Raw genomic sequence first — 23,440 nt, 5'->3', positions numbered from 1 at the left:
AGTAAATCGCAAAATTTAAGCTCCTATCCCCACTACAATACACACACACACACACACACACACACACACACAGGTGGGATTTCTTCTAGAACTGAGATTGAGATTTTTAAAAAGGGATGCTTAACTAGACAAACCATCTACAGACACATTCTATTTTTTATATTGGCAACCCTTCCCCTTTTTAAGCTGTAGTGTTTGTGCTTAAGGTGCAGTGTTTATGTTTCTTTATCCAGAATGGAGAAGTCCAGCAGTATATTTGTCAGGTCTCTCTGTAATGCATGCACCTTAAAATAGGTCTCATGATATTGTACAGCATGTACTGGTCATCCAGTTTATTCAACAGAGAAGTTGAAATTAGAACCTTGTTAGAACCTACTGCACATTAAACCTACATTGTTTACATGCATTTAGAATAGCTATGTTCAAATGGAATTTACTTGTCCAATTGACGACTACAGTAATGGTAAAGGTTCCCCTCTCACATATGTGCTAGTCGTTCCTGACTCTAGGGGGCAGTGCTAATCACTGTTTCAAAGCCAAAGAGTCAGCGCTGTCCGAAGACGTCTCCGTGGTCATGTGGCCAGCATGACTAGACGCCGAATGCGCACGGAACGCTGTTACCTTCCTACCAAAGGTGGTTCCTATTTTCTATTTGCATTTTTACATGCTTTCGAACTGCTAGGTTGGCAGAAGCTGGGACAAGTAACGGGAGCTCACTCTGTTACATGGCACTAGGGATTCCGAATTGCCGACCTTTCTGATCGACAAGCTCAGCGTCTTAGCCACTGAGCCACCATGTCCTCGCATTTAGAATAACTATGCTCAAATAGAATTTACATGTCCGGTTGAAGACTACATTATAGCTCCCCAAAGATTCTACCTCTATGAAGGCTGAAGAAGAAACTGCAGATTTGATTAGTTCAGACTTTCTAGAAAACTGTATGCTATTGATTTGAATTTCCCTTCCAGGTAAATATGACAACAGATTTGGAAGGAAGTGATATGTTGGTGGAAAAGGCAGACCGGAGGGAGTTCATCGATCTGTTAAAGAAAATGTTGACGATAGATGCAGATAAGAGGATAACGCCAATTGAAACACTCAACCACCCATTTGTCACCATGACACACCTGCTCGATTTCCCCCATAGCACCCAGTAAGTTTCTTTCTCTCTGATTTGGTGATCTTGGAGAGGGGAGGAGTGAAGAATGGGATGCAGGGGAAGGTTAATCGATAAGTTGGCAGGTGTGCCTCTTGGGATTGTAACAGATTTTGCATATACATGGCAGCCAAGGAGAATTTAGAGATGCCCACAAGACAAGAATATTTTCATGATCTTGAATTGGCAGCTCTTCTCCTAGAAATGGTTTATTTTGAGCTAATTTTCTAGATCTGAAGTCATGAGATATTATTCAAGAATGGCATTTCTCTTTCTTTGCTCCAGTGATTTATTCATCTCTTCCTGAGCTGCTTCAGGAAGCTCATTTTTAGCCAGTAACTGCTAGGAAAACTGGGTGGGTGACTTAGCTCCAATAGCAAGAAGACAAAAGTATTTTATTCCCCTTATTTTCTAGATGTAGGCTTAGGGATATAAGAGAAAGTTTTGTGGGGAAATCATGGAAACATTTTTTAAGGCTCACAGATGTATTGCCTGTAACACAGGGCAACTGTTGAACATGGTAGACATAAACTGAGTAACTTTTCCTTGACAGAATTTAATACATCTCGGCTTGTGATATGATGCCACACAATTGTAGTCTTACTCCACATCACTAACTTGTTGTTGTTAGTTGTGAAGTCGTGTCTGACCCATCACGACCCCATGGACAATGTTCCTCCAGGCCTTTCTGTCCTCTACCATCCTCTGGAGTCCATTTAAATTCACGCCTACTGCTTCGGTGACTCCATCCAGCCACCTCATTCTCTATTGTCCCCTTCTTCTTTTGCCCTCAATCTTTCCTAGCATTAGGCTCTTCTCCAGTGAGTCCTTCCTTCTCCTTAGGTGGCCAAGTACTTGAGTTTCATCTTCAGGATCTGGCCTTCTAAAGAGCAATCAGGGTTGATCTCCTCTAGGACTGACCAATTTGATCATCTTGCAGTCCAAGGGACTCGCAGGAGTCTTCTCCAGCAATCATTAACTACCTCCATGCAAAACAAAACAAAAACCACCGAACCCCAAACCCTCAATTATTAGATCACAACTCAAGGATAGCAGGAACTTAGTAAATGCATCATTGCCATTTTCATTAATAGGTGGGGTTTGTGGATATTTTCAAGTAAAATGCAGCTCGATGCTAGAAAATGAATCGATGAGAATCTGTGAAGATTATCAAACTCTTTGGGATTCCATCTCAGAATAGAAAGTTGGACCAGTTGCCTTTAAAAATGTCTTCTAAACAAATGATTATTTTTCCTTGCAATAGTTCTGTTGACTCCATTCCATTTTTCTTAATAATTTTAAAATTATTTTTGTTCCAAATGTGACCCTGGAGAAAACCTTCTACAAATAAGGCACGATAGTCTGATTTGACAGAATAGCAGGGATTATATCAATATTTGATTGTGGAAAGTGACACTGCAAAAAAAAAATACAAAGAATTTATGTAGTATCTTCTTACTATAGGGACTTAATGGATTTTTGCAAAGGTTCGGCTTTAGCACTGTTAATTGGAATGACACAAAAGGAAAAATAAGTTCTAGCATTTTTAGACATTTGGACTTCTTAAGGTTGGTTTCAGGGCCAGGTGACTTTAGAGCTATAATAAAACTCAAAACGGAGCAATAGTCTGAGAATGCATGGTAGAAGAAGCAGTGATTCTAACAACTCATGGTATTTGCATAATTGTTGTTCAGAATATTAAAGAATTTATCTCTTGAAGCCTTGGGTTGTATTCTTAACAGCAGCTGTATCTGTTACATCAACTTATTTTCCATTGCTGCCCATAAGAATCCCAGGAACTATACGATGGTGGGTATGGTAATGTTTTAGTATGGCTGCTTATCATTCCAGACAGAAAGTACAATTCCAGCTGTCCCTGGGGAAAATATTGACTACAAATAATTTTTATGTTTGTGATATAGTTCTATGTATAATGAATAGAGAGAGTTTTCTTTTGGCACCAAATAGCTGAGCTTACAATTTGCATTAAATCATGGCTTGTTTTAAGCCTAGTTTATTGAATAAAACAGAGTAGCTGAGCTCATATCTCTTATGAAGGCAGATGTGATTTCTCCCATCAGTTAGATTACTGCTAACCTTTGGTTCTCCTTCTTCATAAATAGCGTTAAGTCCTGTTTTCAAAACATGGAGATTTGCAAGCGGCGAGTAAACATGTATGACACTGTGAATCAGAGCAAAACACCATTCATCACCCATGTAGCCCCAAGCACATCAACCAATTTAACCATGACCTTCAATAACCAGCTCAATACAGTTCATAACCAGGTAAGAATAATTGTTATGATGATCTAACTTGGTGAGGTTCCAGAGGTTTGGAACTTCTTTCTTTTAAGGGAAGAAATCTTTCTTTTTCTATTAATGTATAATCTCATTACTTAAGCAGAGGTTAGAGATATAGACTGCTAATAACCCAACATCATTCAGAAACTGTGGATCCAGTATATTTATTTTTCTTTTAATTTATAATCTTAAAGCTCAAGTAGAAGTAGAGATATAGACTGAGGATGGGCCAAGGTTGGTCAGAAACTGTGGATCGCCAAGAACTTGACCTTGGTCCTTCTCCATCTAACACCAATGCCTTCTAACTTATTGTGATAACCCATCTTCCTTCAAAAAATGTTTTCTCAATGATAGTTTTAGTAGCCAAAGACATTTGTGACTAAAAGTCCCAATTAGCAAGACTTGCTATTCCTTTTCCTTTTTGGGTTTCTATCACCTGCACATACATAATACTGACATGCAAGCAGAAAAAGAGAGGGAAAAGGACAACTTGGGATTTGGTCCTTGATGTGGAAATTTTTGCAAAGCTGCTCTTATTTTGCCTTCATGGTTATGACCCTATTGGAAACATTTTGCAAAATCTCAAAAGTCATCAGGGTTCTGCTGGCTTCTTCTACGACATCACCATGGATATTTGTGAAGAAGATCAGATTAGCCAACAGGAAGATGGCTAAAAGTGCCTGACAGCATCAGAATGCAAATGCTGCAACTTATGTACTTCTATTAGTTGTATTTAATTACGTCCTTTGCATGGTCATTAGTCCTCTAGGAATCACTGCAGTTTGTTGCTTAATTGAATACAAAAACAAATATTTTTTTAAAGGAAAAGAATCTGGATTATTTGGGGTTTTCTTTAATTTTTAAAAAAATTCATGACAGTTGTATTGGGATTCCTTTTAACATTATTAATAAAGTCTCATTAATACTTACAATTTTTTGCATTGCAAAAGTTAACAACTAAGAAAATTGAATCACATTTGTGAAATAACAAGTAGGGAAGCAGGGAAAAAAGATCAAAATACGTGATGGAGGCATTTCTACGTCATTCTAATTGGTGAATGGTATAATCAACATCAAATAATCCTTAATGAATTGTATTTTCTGTAACAAAGCAAGAGGCACAACAGATTTTGTGTTCTGTGAAACATTCTTAAATTACTAAAGGACATTTAAGGAATTTAATTTATAGAAATATGAATGCAGGATTGAGTGATCAAGAAGTAAACAAATAAAGCTTCAGCTAGAATCACAATCATAAATAAGTACAAGTAACACCTTTTGTCTATGACTTTTAAGGACAAGAACCAGAAAAAGTTGCTAGTGCACATGTGATTAGAAATTCTGAACTGAGCTACTTGGAGAAAATTACTAGCTTTCCCTGTAAGGAAGAGAAAGTGAGAGCAATCAAGCTACTGTATCAGGAATTAAAAAAAACCACTCAGATGTCAAAATGAAGTTGACATAAAACAGTTTCATTGCCAATACTCTTGTGGGAATGTTTTAATAGATAACCTTTTCCATCACACCTCCTCAGATGGAAAGGATGGAAAGTAATTCATCAAATCTTTCTTAAAACCACTGCAGTTCTCCAGATGCTTAGAATTCTTCCACTTCTTAGGCGGGGAAAAAACTAAACTAGAGCTTTGGCCTTAGAGCAAGGGTGTCAAACTCAAGGCCCACAGGGCTGAATTCGGCCCACGGGACCTTTAAATCTGGCCCGCAAGGCCAGCCTGGAAATAGCAAGGGATTGGCCCGCGGTGCCTCGGTTCGACACCCCTGCCCTAGAGCAAGATGTCTTGATTTTTTTTTAAAAAAATCTTGAAATACTAAACCCCCGGTATCTGAAGCCACACATTTAGGGTTAGAACTAGAGAAAATTCTGGGCCCATCAGAGGTATAAGTCGTGTTTCTATTGAAATCTCCAAGCAATATAATCTACATATAACATTCCTTTGTGTTCTATACATCCCAACTTACATCTGTACAACAATTGAAAAATCAAATCAACCTGCTTGTGGAGCATCTCAACAAAGTGAGCCGTGTCACCAAGTACCAAGAACAGTTCAAGCAACACACCTGCAGTGTGTTGCTAAGACTTAATGATCTAGAAATATTTATTCATTTTTCAGATGCAAAGTCTTGAATCTTTCTGTATGGACAACTTGACTATCTTATTGGGTTGCAGCCTTGATGTTTGGGCTTGCGATTATAATCCGTTGGTACAGGTAGTCCTCGATTTACGACCTCAACCGAGCCCAACATTTCTGTTGCTAGGTGAGGCATTTGATAAGTGAGTTTTTGCCCCGTTTGATTGCCACAGTTGTTAGGCGAATCGGTGGGGTTGTCAAAAACATGGTTGTTACGTGAACCTGGCTTCCCCACTGACTTTGCTTATCAGACGGTTGCAAAAGCTGATCCCGTGATCCCTGGGAAATTGCAAGGGTCATAAATGTGAACCAGTTGCAAAGCGTCTGAAGATGCTCTAACGGTCATAAGTATGGAAGATGTTCATCAGTCCCCTTTTTTCAATGCTGTTGTAACTTCTAACAGTCACTCAATGAACTGCTATAAGTCAAGGATTACCTGTAATCGCAAGCAAAGGATTGGGGTGCCCGATGAGTCAAGTTAAACTCTTGCTATCCTTATTCATCTCTAGCTTCCTCCTTGCTTTGATTTTTTAAAACCTTTTCTACCTTTTAAGGTTTTATTTATGTGCCTTATTTGTCTTTCCTTTTGAAAACTAGCTTCCCCCCCCGACATGGCCATCGCCTTCATGTTTTGTTTTTATTTTATTTTAAATCCCGTAATTCCTTTAGGCCACCACTCTGGCTCCCACTTCCACTACCAGTGCCACTATTTCCTTAGCCAACCCTGATGTCTCCATACTAAACTACCAATCTGCACTCTACCAGCCCTCGGCAGCGTCCATGGCCGCGGTGGCTCAGAGGAGCGTCCCTCTGCAGACAGGCACAGCGCAGATATGTGCTCGTCCTGACCCTTTCCAGCAAGCCCTTATCGTATGTCCTCCGGGTTTTCAAGGTAAGATGGCTTCTGATTCTTTTCTCTTGTTAAATGTGTGGCTATTACTAAAGCGAGGATGGGCTATCTGTCTGATAGGAGTCTAAAATTTTACTTGACTAGGGAATGAGCTCTTTCCTCCAAATTACCTTAGATAATAATAATACTTTATTTACAGTCACAGACCAAAACACGACCACTACAAAAGAGACACAGCAGCCAGTCACCAAAAGCCCAACTAAGGGAGGTTACAGCTCTCTCCTCTAATGGTCACAGCTCTCAGGAAAAACCTGGAAACCTGAGAGGTGATGTACGAGGAGACATCCCCAAGGCAATGCACAAACAAATCACAGCCATCAGGACCAGAAGGGACGATTTCAGGAAAAGACAGTAACCTAGATCTGTCCGCGCTATACATAGGGCAAAATAGAAGGACATGCTCCGCTGTCTCAACCTCGGCTCTGTCACAAGGGTACAGCCGCTTATTAATCGGGAATTACCTTAGATTACATTGAGCACCAGCAACAATTTCCGACAGTGTTAATCAGAATAGAGCTGGAAGGGGCCTTGGAGGTCTTCTAGTCGAACCCCCTGCTCAAGCAGGAGATTCTTTATCATTTCAGACAGGAGGCTGTCCAGTCTCTTCTTAAAAATCTCCAGCGATGAAGTACCCACAACTTCTGAAGGCAAGCTGCTCCCCTGGTTAATTGTCCTCATTGTTAGGAAGTTTCTCCTTAATTCCATGGCCTTTCAGATGTTGCTGAACTAGAACTTCTAGTGGGTATGTTATTTCTATCCGTAGGGAACTTTAGTTCAGCTAATCTGAAAAACCAGAGTTTCTTCTACAATACAAAATACGTGGTTTTTCATTGACATGTGTAGGATAGCACAACATTAGGAGAGCTGAGTTGGCAAGGCGGTCTCAGATGGAAAATTTCTCCATTTGTTAGTATATGAATACACTGACTGATAATACATGCAATATCAATATTCTCAGCTTGGTTATCATATTACCTGTCAAACCATTCACTAAGGCTGCTTATTAATAGTAATTACTATTACTATTAGTCTTCTCATCATTCCTATCACCCATCTCCTCCACTTATCACAGCAGGACTGTAACTGTGTTGTTTGTATCCTTAAAATTTATATTAATACTGATTGTTTCCTGATTGCTTATTTGTACCCTATGACTATCATTAAGTGTTGTACCTTATGATTCTTGACAAATGTATCTTTTCTTTTATGTACACTGAGAGTATATGCACCAAAGACAAATTCCTTGTGTGTCCAATCACACTTGGTCAATTAAAAATTCTACTCTATTCCATTCTATTCCATTCCATTCCATTCCATTCTATTTACCCATTTTCTGGGCAATTTTGGAAGCTATTTGTGGCTAGGAGAATAAGGAAATAAGAGCCTATTTCTCTACCTTTGAGCTCCAGTTTCCTTTATATAACTAACTTAGCTGTGGCCAGGAAGCCTGGTTCCCTCTCTCATTTTCATCCAAAGATATTTAAGTTATTTGTAGACATTGATGTCTCAGTGCACCACTGTGCACCATACGTTTTATCCCTTTTTATGTGGCTTTGAAATAACATAAAAGAACTCCAGAGCGAAATCCTCAAAAGTCCCCTGAATCTTATTTACAAAAGCTATAAAAAGCATTTGACTATTTGGGAGCAAATTTTTTATCATCGGTGATTTCTTCAGCTCAGAGAGCTGCACAGCTGGTAGGACAATTGAAAGGATGACAGGCACCTGAAGTCTTAATTTCTGCCCTGGACTTTAGCAGCCAGTGGCTCTTCCTGTGGAGACAATTGTCTCTTGCTCAGCAGTTGCATAGAGTCAATCTCCATTGGGAACAATTGGAAAATGACCGTGTAACTATTTCCTTAATTTGTCTAGGTATCTAACCTTCTCCTTCTTAATGGCTCAGGGAAAGTAACAACTGTTCCCAGAGAAAATAAACAAAGGAAAAAATACAGCGTTACTGTTCTTTTCAGAAGCAAATTACAGACCATATTTAATGCATCTTTTAAAACTAAATCCAATTTAGAGAACTAAAATAGAAAAGACTTGGGCTTTTTTCATTTGAAGTCCTTTGGAACTGGGGCTTAGAAGGGGAGAGTTGAACTTTCCTTCCCTAAAGCACTGTATTTCAATTGGGATACGAATCCTGTTCCTCTTTTAAAGCCCCTGATAGAGTTTCTATTAATGCCTTTGAGAAGGCTATGTTGAGAATGTTTGGCTTGACCCCAGTTTTGCTTGTAAACTCCCAAGGCCATCTGCAAAACAATGGATAAATGTTGAAGCTGACGTACAACAATGTTGTTGACGTTTGGTGCCTAATCTTGGACTTACTCTAATTTATTGAAATAGACTACAGTTGACTAATTTCATGCATCATATAATTTGAAAATCTAAAAGAATGTATGAGCCTTGGTGACGCAGTGGTTAGAGTGCTGTACTGCAGGCCACTTCTGCTGACTACCGTCTGCTTGCAATTTGGCAGTTCAAATCCCACCAGGCTCAAGGTTGACTCAGCCTTCCATCCTTCCAAGGTGGGTAAAATAAGGACCCAGATTTTTTTTATAACGTTTTTTATTTTTTCATTTTCAAAACATATAATCACATCTATACTATTACATAAGCAACATCATATTGTATTATTAAATGCTTACATCAATTCATCTTACCAACAACTCCCAAAAACCAATTATTGGCTCTTCTGCTCTCCATACACCATATTTGTACCTTATCCAACACTTTCTTCTCCCTCTCTCCTCCCCCTCCCTACCTCCTTTCTTCCCTCTGTCATCCTTCCCTTCTCTACTTCCCCTTCCTCTCTGGGAGGACCCAGATTTATTGGGGGCAATAAACTGCTTAGAGAAGGCTGTAAAGCACTGTAAAGTGGTATATACCGTATTTTTAGGACTATAAGACGCACAGGTGTATAAGATGCACCAAGATTTCGAAGAGGTAAGTAAGAAAAAAGTTTTTGTCTTCCCCAGCCCCCAGGAGCACTCTGCGGGCTTCAGCAGGGCTGGGGAAAGGCAAAAATGCCCTTGTTTTTGTGGAAAATGGGTGGAAAATGGACTGTTTTTTGCAAAAACGGAGGTGTTTTTGCTTTCCCCTAGCCCTGCTGAAGCCTGCAGAGTGCGGCTGGGGGCTGGGGGAAGGCATAAAAGTCCTCTATTTTTGCAAAAAAAAAAAAAAAAGGATGTTGGGGCGGGGCTTCGGGAGGTCAAAAATGGCTGTATTTGGCATATAAGACACACCAACATTTCCATGCTCTTTTGGGGAGTGGGAAATGTGCGTCTTATACTCCTAAAAATACAGTAAGTCTAAGTGCTATTGCTATTATAAATAAGCACAATGTGTAGACTGATTCCAAGTTAATTCTTACCTTTTTAATCTCAGTAGTTGAAGACTTGGCTGTGCCAAAGTTGAAGGCTAGAAAATCCTTAAGTTGACAGTGGTTATAGATAGATATATTTACTTTGCCCTCTCTTTATAAGCTTGCATCATAATTTCCCTCTTTCCATAAGCTACCCTTTGTAATCTTCAAAACCACAAATCACAAGTTTTTGTTAGTCAACAAAAAGTCAATAAGGGGTTTCCAGTCACTAATAAATGCCATTGTTGAACTTTCTCTATCAGGTTAATTTTGCCATTTCTGTCCTCTTCATCAACCATTCTTCTGGTGTGGGTATTTCAGAATATTTTCCATTTCTGCACATATAATTTCACATATAGTTTCACAGCAGTAATCATGTACAAAAGTAATCTTCCATGGATCTTTTCTAATTGACTGTCCGTTAATGAGTACCAAGAATTTATCTGAAAACTCCCATTACAGCATCTGATTTCCCTGAAGGATCGAAGTACTTTTCAGGTTGAGTTTGAAAATTAGATGCAGGCTTTTGATACATTCCCACTTTTATGGCCATGTATAAGATTCATGCTAGCATTTTTTCCTAAGAATGATCAAACCACATGGCATTTGGACAGGAGCCTCTGTTAAGGAGTTCTGATTAGATTGAGATGCAAGCTATAGATCTATACAATTAAGTTTGAGAGATGCTGAAATCTTACTGAACAAATCTAGCTTTATTCAGCATTAGGTGGGACACAGTTGGAATTGTACATCGAGTCTCTAATCACGATAGGATGAAAAGAAGAATTCAAGAGAAACTGATAAAAGTGCAGGTAATAGAAAAGTTAAAGTCTCTTTCAAGTCTAGTTCTGCTCCTGATAACTTTGTAGACAGATCCAAACAGTTTTCTTGGCAACAGAATTAAAGAGCTTTGCTACTGCTTTTTCCCAGGATGGTATCCCTCCCCCCCCAACTTCCTATCTTCTCTACAGTCTTAAAATTCCTTGTAATTTTCCATCCAAATATTTCTGCTATGCTAAAACTTCTGAGCCTAAATGAGGTCAATCAGATACTGTCACCTCCTGAGAGAAATTTGAGGCGTCTGAACACAAGGTTGAAGGGATTTGGCACACTTTTTGACAATAACAATGATGGTTATTTCTCATCTGCCCAATAACCAGATCTGTGGAAGATTACTAAAGATATTTAAAACAGTTAAAACAAACAGACAAACTAGAAATGTTAATAAAGACCATAGAGAGGATACAATAAAAATGGTTTAAACAGCCCCCTCCCAATACAACACAGACATTAAAAAATACGCGTACAAATAACCTCACTCCAAAAATTTCTACTGGAAAATAAATGTCTTAGGCAGATACTGAAAATACCATAATATATGCTATTCTTGACTAGCGAAAGAACAAATGAAAAACCTTATTCAAATGATATATTGGCGTTGAGAGAATGGAAATTTTGCCAAGTGAAAGAGAGCAGCTGGCTGATGGAAAATTTGCACAGTATACTTATAAAATTTCTACCCCTGATAAAAGATTAAGTTGTTTGCCTCCAAGCTGTTAGGAAAATATTAATGCATTCAATAAATTAACAAATGGCTAGAGGAATTATATATATAATAAAGCAAAAATATAATACCAACAACTACAGAATAATTTTAAGAAGGATCTTGTTGATAGGATTATACAAATTTTGAAATTTATTCAGAAAATTTATTGGAAAGCCTGGAACTATGGATACATCCCTTCCTAAAAGTAGATTGTTTCGTCTTCTGTTCAAGCTTGAGACAAGATGTGGCTGCTTTAATGAGCTGCATTTACTTTCATCTGTCAACTTATTAAAGCGATTGTGTCTTTTTCAAGCTTACAGAAACTTCGGGTATTGTATTCACATGAAACACCTCTTTTAAATCATTTGAAGTATACACAGATTTACCCGGTACCATGAAACCAAATTGAACAATTTTTTTCCAGGGCTGTACTTTTTATTGATAGTGATTGATCTTAATAACATACGTATTGTCTTTTCATTTTATTTTCTTGGCTCAGGATTGCAAACTTCCCCTTCAAAGCATGCTGGCTATTCAGTCCGGATGGAGAATGCAGTTCCAATAGTCACTCAGGCTGCTGGGGCTCCGCCCCTTCAGATCCAACCAGGGCTTTTAGCACAGGTAAATAATTAATAATTTTGGATCAAGCAACAACTTTAAGGAACTATATACGGAGTTGTCAATAAAGAAAGGCGGTTCACCTGTGGGAGTTATTGTGAATTTTGAGAATGTGTATGCCGTTATTTGACCTTTCCATCTTTTTATTTGTGGAAGGAAGAGCTTCCTGGGATTTTAAGCTATTAGACAAACCCTCCCTCCATCTCTAGTTTTTTCTTAAATCATTTGTCCCCAGCCATACATGACAATGGCTCTTGCAAATACATTTGACTTCCATACTTGTCTTCCATCAAGTTAGAATGCTTCCAATTACACATGGTTTTGTCAAACTAGCAAGAGTAAAATTGGGCTAGACGATCCATTGAGCTGACTTTATTTCTGGTAGCAGCCTAGATTAGAAACTCTTATTTGGTAGAAAAATTCTCTCAGAATTTGCTTAGTAAGCTTCATTAAGAAGTTTAAAATAACAAAACAAGAATTATAGCAATCGCACTATTTTCAAGTGAGAAATGTTCTGTAAATTAGGGAAGATAATTTGTGGGGGGTTTTCTCATGCTTTTTTAGTGCAAAGGAGGAATTTTCTCAATGAACACGAGGCAATCTGCGTCAATTGATTCTTTTGGAAATAGGCATTAGACTTCTTATCCATCTGATAAACAGCTCTCAAAATTTCCTAGAAACTTCAGGCCCCACTCAAAATGCTGTTTTTGCAAGCAGCTCCTTAGGGATGCTGGTTATCTCATTTATCTGCCTTTTATTTCCAATGAAATTATTTTACACCAATTCCCAAAAGGGAATGTGGTGTTTATGTCAGGATGATCTAGTGTCTTGGATACCAGAGGATTCCCAAATACTGCAAATCACTGCCTTGCCTGGATCTTCTTCCAGCATCAGTTTGTTGCTTTTCTTTTTGGGCTCCCCTGTCTTGGAAGTCAAACATAAAACATGTGTTGTTTCTTTCCATTCAACTTAATATGATCTCCTGTCCTCATGAAGGGTCATCGTTAAAGGATACTTGACTGACATGCATGGAGTCCATCTCCGTGAAAACTTGCCATCCTTCTCCAAGAATCACATGGTTCTGTCGCATGTATGAATCAAATTCCACGGAAAAGGGGAGATCATTCACAACACAAAAAGGAAGAAAATAAGTTTTATAAACATCAATATGTAAAATATTTGGACAGAAGTACCTTGTGAAATTAGATTAATTGCCTGGCTCCGTGCATGGGTAATCACACAAATTACACCCAAAACATTTGACAGGCTTCTGAGTTGGCTGCATTACAGTTGGCAATTACAGCAGACAGACTAAAAATACTGAGCTGATGCAAAGGCTTAATCACTAACACTTAATCAGATAAAGCAGCAGGGGAGATTGTTCAGGTAGTAATTATAGCATATGAATCAGGAGTATGCAACGTCTTTAGGGGTCAGAGGTCATGTTTGGGCTTTGAGTGATATATTAGGGGCTGCACTTCAAGAATTTAATGAGGTCAGAACATTCAGACTCTAATGTTCTCTCAAGCACCTTTCCTAAAAATTTCCAAAATGCTACCCAGCCCTAATACTATCCTTTTTCTGTCATTTAGATTCATAACTTAAATAGGAGTAATTATAAGAGAGGAAAAAAAAGGGAAGGGGGAGGCTTTGATTCCTTACAAAGCCAATCAAACTAAGCCCAGCCCTTCTTGAAGCTCCCATAATCACCGCCTGTAGCCTCGCGACTGTGTCAAACTCCAAGAACCCACCCTAGATGTCTGCCAAATTTTCTTTTTAATGTGGCAGAAGAGGTTTATGGAGAATCTCAGTCATTCAGGTCATGGTTGTCCCAAAGTTGCTTTTTCAGGAGGAAACTGGACTTTCTTATTTTTGTTGGGAGACGTTTTGCTTCCTATCCAAGAAGCTTCTTCAGCTCTGAATGGATGATGCGGAATGGAAGGATTTATATTCCTTGCAGACAGCTGGTCATTTGCATTCTTTTAGAGAGTCATGGAGGCCACTTGGAACTTTATCCTCAGGGTCACCTGAGCAAATGGTTCTTGTAGTTTGCAATTTTTCTGGAAATCTGTCCATATCTCACATCATTCAAAGGGTCTTCATCCCAAAGTACATAAGTACAAATGTCTATGGAGATTCTCGGTCAATCAGGTTCTTCAGTTCTGCCTGGAGGGTGGGGAATGGAAGGCATCCTGCAGCCAAGAAGGCTCAACACACATTTGCACTACTCAGGTGACCCTGAGGACACAGATAAACTTTCAAGTGACCTCAACGACTCTCTAAAAGGATGCAAATGACCAGCTGTCTGCAAGGAATATAAATCCTTCCATTCCCCACTATCCTGTCAGAGCTGAAGAAGCTTCTTGAATGAGAAGCAAAATGTCTTCAAAGACAAACAAGAAAGTCCAGTTGCCTCCTGAAAAAGCACTTTTGTGGCAGAAGATGAACATAACTAAAGATATGATTGGAAATGAATTACATACAAGTATAAATGAAATCAAATGTATTTTATCTCTTGGGCCCGCTGTGTTTTTTTCTATCACACCATTCAAAGGCCAAGTTTGGCCTTCTGCTAAGAAAAGTTGCATCTCCATGCATTGTTCTTGCTTCTCCTTTCTTTCAGTGTGCGGTTAGGAAGTAGGAGGGTGGAAAGGAAGTGTCAGATGCAGCTTGCTTGCTACTGTGCCCTTCAAAAAAAAATGCTATGAAATGGAAAGCTGTGTCTGTAGAATGTTCTAATCGCTTCTACAGCTGTCAAAGTTACACAGGGTTCTCTCCTGGCAAATAGGGAAAGAGGGAGGGAAAGGTCTGACACTGTCGATGCCTGATGCTTTGCAATAATCTCTAGATGTAGGCTGATGGACCACAGTTATTGTATCATCTTCATAGCTGTTGATTAACACCGGAAATGTGATACAAGTGCTCAGGTCAATTTCTTGCCTAGAAGGCCTAGAGCAGGTGCACATCCTCCACAAGTGCATTTTCACCCTAGTGAGGCTAGTTTATCTGCTTGCTAGTGCAAGATGTGACAGGCAGCTCTGCTTGCACCTTTGGAAAGGTAGCAGCTGCTTCCTTAAAAGGCAGGAGTCAGCTTTATCCCACCATGAAACCTGGAAGGAAGAAACTGAGAAATCGTTGCCCCAAGGAATTTGGAAATCTATTTTCTATAAAATATATTTGGCATACCTGTGAGAGGTGCATGTGGATGTGGGAAGAGATGGAGTGAAGCTCTCATAGGTCAAGTTTTTTAAAAAAAGAATTCAGAAACTTGAAACGCTAAGTTCTTAAAAAAAGAACAAGGAAAGAAAAAGGAACCTGGAAAAGGAAGGTGTCAGCTGGGAAAGATATATTCTTAGTAACTTTGAGGTTGTGCCTAATGCACACATTCACAGATGAGGCTGAAAGTAACGGGACCTAACTATATAAGCATGCAGAAAGAGGAGAGAAAGCATCTGATATTTTCTACGAATCTTTATGCAATCTTTGCACAAGGCATGAATAGAATAGAATAGAATAGAATTCTTTATTGGCCAAGTGTGATTGGACACACAAGGAATTTGTCTTTGGTGCATATGCTCTCAAGTGTACATAAAAAGACAAGATACATTTGTCAAGAATCATAAGGTACAACACTTAATGAGAGTCATAGGGTACAAATAAGCAATCAGGAAACAATCGATATCAATGTAAATCTTAAGGATGCAAGCAACAAAGTTACAGTCATGCAGTCATAAGTGGGAGGAGAGGGGTGATAGGAACGATGAGAAGATTAATAGTAATAGTAATGCAGCCTTAGTAATGGTTTGACAGTGGTGAGGGAATCATGGTTAATTAAACCATGTTGTATTGAATCAAGGCAAGTCAATTGTCTGGATTTGCAGAAAAAAGTACCAGAAACCTGTTAATTGGTTCCTGCCAATTCCTGCTTGTCCTTCACTTTCAGATCATCAGAGGGGCATCTTTCAATTGTCCTGCTGTAGATAGATTTTGACTGTTAATTCTACTTTTCCTGTGCAATGTCTAGAACAAATAAGCTTACTGAAGTTGTAACAAGTACAACTTTCTTGTTGATTTGGGAAGAACCTTTAAACATGCTTGTTTACCTAGATCTTTTAATCGTTCTATTTTAAATTGCTTTTCATCATTTTGTAATTTTATAATGTTATTTTATTGTTTGAATAGTGTTTTGAGATTTGTCTTAAAATACACTTTTGTGTGTGTGTGTGTGTGTGTGTTTCCGGGAAGCACTCTGAGCCATTAAGGGCCTGGGCAATCAAGCCCTTAACTGAGAAACAGTTTGATGTAGCGATTAAGGCATCCGGCTAGAAAACCAGAGACTGTGAGTTCTACTCCCACATTAGGCACAAATCTTTCTTGGTGACCTTGGCTCAATCTTTTCTCTCCGCCCTAGGAAAGAGACCACTTTTTTATTTATGCACCACCTTGGTGCATCTTATACTCCGGTGCGTCTTATGCTCTGAAAAATATGGGTATATTCATTCACGGTAATGCCTCCCAAATAGTTGGAAAGAGTTCTACATGAGGCTGTCAAAGGCCTTTGAAATAAGGCTGATAAGCACCCACCTTTATCTTCCTTGAAAATGCTGCCAAAGACGTAATTAGCAATCAGTTTGGCAAGGCCACATGGAGCAAAGAGTCCAAACGGAGTTTCAGAAGGTAAACTGACCAGCATGAACCAAGTTGCCTCCTGCAAAGGCTCATGTGCCTTTGCTCCTCCTTTATGTCCTGTGGGAGAGGCCAATCACCTCCAAACCTTACTCCTGAGTTGTCCCTTCTGTTTCAACTGTTCTTACCTTCTGGGAGCTCTGCGCATGCACGCACTGGGAACAGGGGGAGCCTGTTCTTCTGCCTAGCTGTTGTCTGACTCTGGAGGCTCCGGAGGCAGCACATAACTCCCAGATGGCCCTAGTCCCCTCTCTACCTCTGACGCAGAGCCCTCAGCTGAGCCTTCCCCAGACTCCAGGACTAGCCCATGTTCCTCCCCAACCTCCTCACTGTCCGACTCTGCTGCCAGCTCCACAGGCTGCCAGTGGACCACAATAATACCTGGCACCATACTACTTCACAAAGATATATCATTTAAAAAAAAACCACTGATATTTAATTATATATTTGTTCTTTGGATAAAAGGCACAAAGACAAAATTATATCTCAGTGTCGACTTGTAGCTAAATTCCATTATAGAGCAAAATTAACCTTGAACTTAGTAGAGTTTAGTTTGAATAAATATTACATGCATGAATACCTACAGAAATGTACTTTGAAGAAGGGATACAACCTAATCTAACTTAATTTGGAGGCAGGCCTGCTAAATTCAGTGAATTTATTTGTAAATAAACATTAGTGCTCTGTATATACTTACCTTAGAATAAGACCCATTGAACAGAGGTTGTTAAGATAATCGCTTAATGCTAGTGATGTTGCCTGCATGCTTGGTTTGTGATAAGAATGATCTAAAGTTATATTATTTTAATCTCAAGGCTACCTTTTCATGGTTTATCCCTGTTCCTGACTACTGCTACTAAATTAGCTATGCTGTTGTTAGAATGTTTTTGTCTGATTTGTGCTAATCTGTTCCATGTTGTGGAACAACAATTTTCATCTGGAAACTGCATTGCATTGGGAGTAGTCAATAGAAGGCAGCAGGTCAATGATGGGTAGCATTATCCTTTCTCTATCTTTTAATTATTCTCTTCTTTCTGATATTCTCTTTGAAAAAATATCTTCATTCTCCTCCATTACTCTCGGCAGAGATCTAAAATTATGTAGAATTTTGGATAATAATTGGGAATACTATATATGGGTTGTTTGCAGTGATCACTGAGGGTAGAAAGGCTCAGCACTTTCTGAAAGTCATTGCTGCTGGCTAATGTATGGCTGATTTTTGCAGCCCAGGTATAGTATTCCTATCATAAGTCAGCATCTGCATGTGACTTTATTCCTACATTATCCTCTATTATTTATTTTTTCATTTGCCGCCCATCTCTCTCCCAAGGCAACCCTTTATTCAGTATTGTAAAGGATTCTTTAAAAACTGATCATCAATAAAGGTTTGTTAGCACCAAACACAACGGATTATAAAATAGTGAAAACTATTTTCTGTTCTGATCCACAGCAAGCCTGGCCGAGTGGCACTCAGCAAATCTTGCTTCCTCCAGCTTGGCAGCAATTGGCCGGGGTAGCTACTCACACCTCAGTCCAGCATGCTACTGTAATCCCAGAGACCATGGCAGGGACTCAACCACTGGCAGACTGGAGGTAAAGAGAAACAAAACCTTGTTCCGTGAGATGCTGTTTGCAGGAGCTAATCATTGTTGAGAGTTGAAGGTTATCTCCTCATCATTATGGTCCATGATTTGTTCTATAATTATTGGATATATTGTTCAGATTTCTCCATGAGTAGTAGGTTATCAAATGTCACTCTTGTTGGCTTACCCTCAGACCTATCACCATATGTGTATCCTTGATCCTGGGGTTGTGGTGGTGGTGGTGGTGGTGGTGGTGGTGGTGGTGGTGGTGTGTGTGTGTGTGTGTGTGTGTGTGTTTCCGTTCCAATGACCTGAAGTTAAGATTGTTTTCACACTAGCCTTTTTCCTCTGGGGACATTTCATCCTTCATTCTTTCAGAATCAACTGATACCAAATGTTTCAATAAGCAGCAATGAACATTTTTAGCCTTACAAGAAATGGATTATTGTGATAGTTTATAATAAAAAGTAGTTGCCTTAATGGGTTGAGCCTACAGAGACATTTAAATGAGAGATACAAGAGCTCTTAAATGCAACATAGAATTTGGCCTAGGCATGCGAACTACCTCTACCTAAAATGATAAGGCACCAGTGTGGAATATCTTGATAACAGTGTCCTGATATCCAAAAGACATCAATGATGTTAAGGGTGACAAGACAGCAATAAAGATGAAATCAATATATTGGATGTCCTGCTACTGTACTAGCATTTGGAGAACATTAAGAAAGAACTCTTAAGAATTCCCTTGAAAACACCTTTAAAGGTCTGGATGGGACATTGGGAAAAGTTATTGCAGCTGCACTAAAATATTATTTCAAATGCGGGAGGAGTTCATGGGAGTGGGAAGATGGAAAGAAGTAAGAGTCATTTCTAAAATGCTTGTCAGATACATGGTATTGCCATTGATTTCTGAATTATTTTTGAAATATGCAAAATTTCCTTTCTCTTCTTGCAGAAATACACATGCTCACGGTAGCCATTACAACCCCATCATACAACAACCTGCACTTTTAACAAGTCATGTCACCCTTCCAGCAGCCCAGCCTTTAAATGTGGGTGTAGCTCACGTCATGAGGCAACAACCAACCAGCACCACCTCCTCAAGGAAGAGCAAACAGCACCAATCATCTGCAAGGTATGAGGGTGGGAGGATAATCCATGTGGGGGGAGAGAGAAGCCAGCTTTTGTCTGTTCTTCATATAGTCTGTTGGTTTAAAAAAGAGGAGAGGTCCAGTATGGAGCCCAGTCACTTTTGTACATTTTCTTTTCACTGAGCAGACACAAAGGGTTTTGGAAAATGGAAAAAGAAAATCTTTATAGATAACCAGAATATGCAAAAAATTTTAAGTGAATTCGAAGTATCCTGTTTTGACTATGGAGCAGCTGTTTTGATTTTGAAATGGGCTGTTTCCAACACTTGGCAAGTGTTTTGAACTCAACATAACACTGTTTCAAGTGGGGAATGCTCTTTATCTGAGCTCAAAACACCTCCCAAACATTCAGAACAGTCCATTTTGTAGTTGGATTAGAGAGCTTTACATTTCAAATGGATCAATACAAATCATATTACACCTTCCTTTCCTAGAGATGTTACCAGGGTAGACGTGGCACTGTGGCACGTTTTTAAATACACACAGCTCAAATTTGCTCAGGTCAAGCATTATTCTCAGAATGCATAGCACATGAATGCTCACAATTATCTCCTCTCATTGCCAGTTGACAATGTACAAGAGAAAACTTCCTTGTGTACACTTGTGTACACAAGTTTGTGTACGCTGTTTAGGCTTTTTTCTTGCAGGCACTCACACTGAATATCTAATGTCCATGAACCCAATGGCATTTGAGTGGCTGATCTGCGTTTGCTCTAGATCACGGGTGTCAAACTCGCTGTGTCTCATCGCCGTCATGTGACGTTTCACGACATTTTCCCCATTCGACGAGCTGGAGTGGGCTTGACCTGCACATGATGCATCAGGCCTGCGGGCTGCCAGTTTGGCACCCCTGCCCTAGATAATTGGAAAACATTTTAATATAGGAAGTTTCTAAGCGTATTCCTACCAGTGGTCCATTATTTACCTCCCCATCAACCAGGATGGAGTTCTTGGGAAGGAGAGGGGATAGCTCCTGCCTCCACAGCTTCCCTATGTGAACCTGCACATTAGCCAGAGAAATGATGCTGAACAAGGGGGATTTTCAAGATGTGGGCAAGCCCTCAGAGGCAAAGGATGGGTGATGCGTGCTTTGCCCATCAGTGGTATCTATCATCATTCTGGTCAGGGATATTGCTGATTGTAGGACGGATGTTTTAGGAGAGGTCTTCGTTCAATTGGCTATACATTGTTTTTCTGGCTCGATTTCCTTCCAAGTAAGATTCTGGTGCATAATATAGGTGACCTCAGTCTATGAGCAAAGTATCGGATCACATACGAAACCCTCCATAGATATGATAGCATTCTTTCCAACTGGGTGTAGCAGCACTTTGTCAGGGCAAACACTCAAAACATTCTCAGACTGTGCCTTTTGAGAGTGGAATCCAATCAATGTGTCTGTCAAAACATTTCTTTTAACGAATCCTACAATCCTCTCAATAATATGAGGAAACATTTAAATAGATCCACACTTTTATAAAACGGGGACACATCCTTACTTGTTTGCTCTGGTTGAGGCCAGAGAACCTATAATGAATTTGTAAGTCTCTGTTTGAAAACCATCTGTTTATAAATAACCCTTCTTTCCAGCCTTCTTTCCTTTTGAAGGGAAAGAATAGAATAGAATAGAATAGAATAGAATAGAATAGAATAGAATTCTTCATTGGCCAAGTGTGATTGGACACACAAGGAATTTGTCTTCAGTGCATATACTTTCAGTGTACATAAGGAGAATAAAATACATTCATCAAGAATAAAAAGATACAACATTTAGTGAGAGTCAAGGTTACTAATAAGCTATTAAATCATACTAGGAAACAATAAAAACAATATAAATTGAAAGATACAAGCAACATGATTATAGTCATAAGTGGGGTGAGATAGATACTAGGAAGGAAGAGAATAATAATAGCAATATAGTCTTAGTAAATTATTTGACAGTATTGTGGGAATCAGTTGTTAAGCACAGTGATGGCATTCAGGAAAAAACTGTCCTTGTGTCTAGTTGTTCTGGTGTGCAGTGCCCTTTAGAAGTTGAAACAATTTATGTCCAGGATGTGAGGGGTCTGTAGATATTTTCACAGCCCTCTTTTTGACTCATGCAGATAGGGACTGCAAAAGCCTGATCAACCATTAAAACAGGGAACAGATTCTCCCAGCACATCCTGGCCTGCTAAACTTCCCCCATCTCCCCACCACATGCACACGATATTTACTCGCGGGGAAGGTGAGAGATAGGAAGAGGCCCTGTGCCCTGTGATTTCTGTAGCTTGAAATCTGCTTCGCATGATAATACAGTATACAAATGAGTGATGCACTTCTGCAGGAGAAAAGAATTCTCTGTGTCTGTCATTGGTATTCAGCAGGCACTATGAATGCTACAGTTCAGCCATTTGTTATGCAAAGGACTCATTGCTGGGTATATGTCCATAATTCCCCTCTCTTTGATAACGTTCCAGCTTGGTCTTTGTTTGCTCTCACGCCAATGCGAGCACTCGGACAAAGGCTGGCTGGAGAATACTTTTGCCAGAAGTAAAACTTAACTTGCTTTGGATTATTGTAGCGGATCACCCTGGAATGTCATCATCAACAACAATAATAGCAACTACAACAAAGTGATTGTAAAAGTAAGCTGGCTTTTTGGAGAGTAAATATTAAGTCCAAGAGGAATTTAGTGCCTTCCCAAATTCTGTCCAGCTTTCAAATGTACATTTTCGGTCCATACAGAGCTGCATTTTAAGTGTTCCAAATGCTTTTGCTTCCTAAACAAAGCAGCACCATAAATGGAACAATTAGAAATATGTAGGATTCAGATCTGCAAGAGGAAAGGCTTTTGATTTTGGTGTGAGTTCCCGCACTGAACCCATATGAAGTCACACTCTTTTTTTTTTCTGGGCTAGGAATGTTTCAGTTAAGGAATCAATGACTTTGCACACTGCTTTAAAAAACAAAAACTTTTGTAGCCAGCATTTTGTTGCATGAGTTCAGGTGTTTGGAAGAGGCCTTTTAATTTCCTGAAAAGGGGTCAGTAGAGAGATAATGTAGCTTTTTTCTACTTTGCTCTGGAATGACATCCTAGTTTACTAAATTAAACTACCAGCTTTGATGTAGTGCCTTGCATAAATCCAACCGATTTTGGCTTAGTCAGTAAAACTATGATTTGAATGTCGAAATCCAGACAGTGTCAAGGATATTATGAGTTTTCGTGGCATCTCACAACTGTCAGTATTTAGTAACTGTCAGAGGCCAAAGCATCTGGAGCTCAGCCTTGGTAACTTTGAGTGACTGGCTCACACAATGTTTTATGGCAGGGGTGTCAAACTCATAGGCGCCCCCCGACACAAGTGATATTAAGCTGGCCACACCCACCCGACCCTCTGAGGTCAAACACAACCCTGATGCAGCCCTCAATGAAATTGAGTGTGACACTCCTGTTTTATGGAATAGTTTGTTTAGCGAGTCTCAGTTGGCTCGGTTTTCCAATCGCAGGAAGAAATCATAAATTTTAGTTTGTAAGCCACAATACACTAAATCAAAACTGTTCCCCTTAATACAAATATTCGCCTGAGCTACTTGGAAGAAAAGCAGAATATTGAAACAAACATGTAAAGAATTGAGGAAATGTACAGCCCACTCTCAGCATCTCAGAAATATTTGTCCTTTTATCTTCCACACTGCGCTATTTTCTTTCAGCCCAAACAGCCCAATTCTTCTATAAGCACCGGTTTCACTATCTCAATAGGCTTGCATTGAAAGGCTTTGTAGTTAAGTATTATTGTTGAATTTGAAAGAGTAAATGTGTTGTGCTGGACGGAGTTTGTACAGCACAAAGCCAACTTGCAGGTAGAAGAACAAGAACAAAATCAGAAAGAAAGTCCAGTAGAGCACAATGAAATAGTAGTCACTATTTTTGTCATTCTGTCTCTCTCCTACCTGTCCGCAGGTAGTCCTTGACTTACAACAGCTCATTTAGTGACCAT

At 39.4% G+C, this 23,440-nt stretch overlaps 1 protein-coding gene across 2 annotated transcripts in view; it reads left to right on the top strand.

The window, feature by feature from the left end:
- HIPK2 (homeodomain interacting protein kinase 2) overlaps window positions 1-23,440 on the top strand; it is a 174,516-nt gene that overhangs the window by 135,972 nt on the left and 15,104 nt on the right. For both annotated transcript variants that reach the window (XM_081956646.1, XM_081956647.1), the window contains exons 6-11: window positions 970-1,154; window positions 3,281-3,443; window positions 6,275-6,497; window positions 11,925-12,046; window positions 18,180-18,322; window positions 19,268-19,447. In XM_081956646.1, the coding sequence (XP_081812772.1) occupies window positions 970-1,154; window positions 3,281-3,443; window positions 6,275-6,497; window positions 11,925-12,046; window positions 18,180-18,322; window positions 19,268-19,447 (1,016 nt within the window). The remainder of the gene's footprint in view (window positions 1-969; window positions 1,155-3,280; window positions 3,444-6,274; window positions 6,498-11,924; window positions 12,047-18,179; window positions 18,323-19,267; window positions 19,448-23,440) is intronic.

The sequence above is a fragment of the Natrix helvetica genome (genome assembly GCF_964273705.1).
Source record: "Natrix helvetica genome assembly, chromosome: 6".
NCBI classification, from domain to species: Eukaryota; Metazoa; Chordata; class Lepidosauria; order Squamata; family Natricidae; genus Natrix; species Natrix helvetica.
The sequence above is the reverse complement of the archived record's forward strand: the minus strand, read 5'-3'. Positions and strand labels throughout refer to the sequence as shown.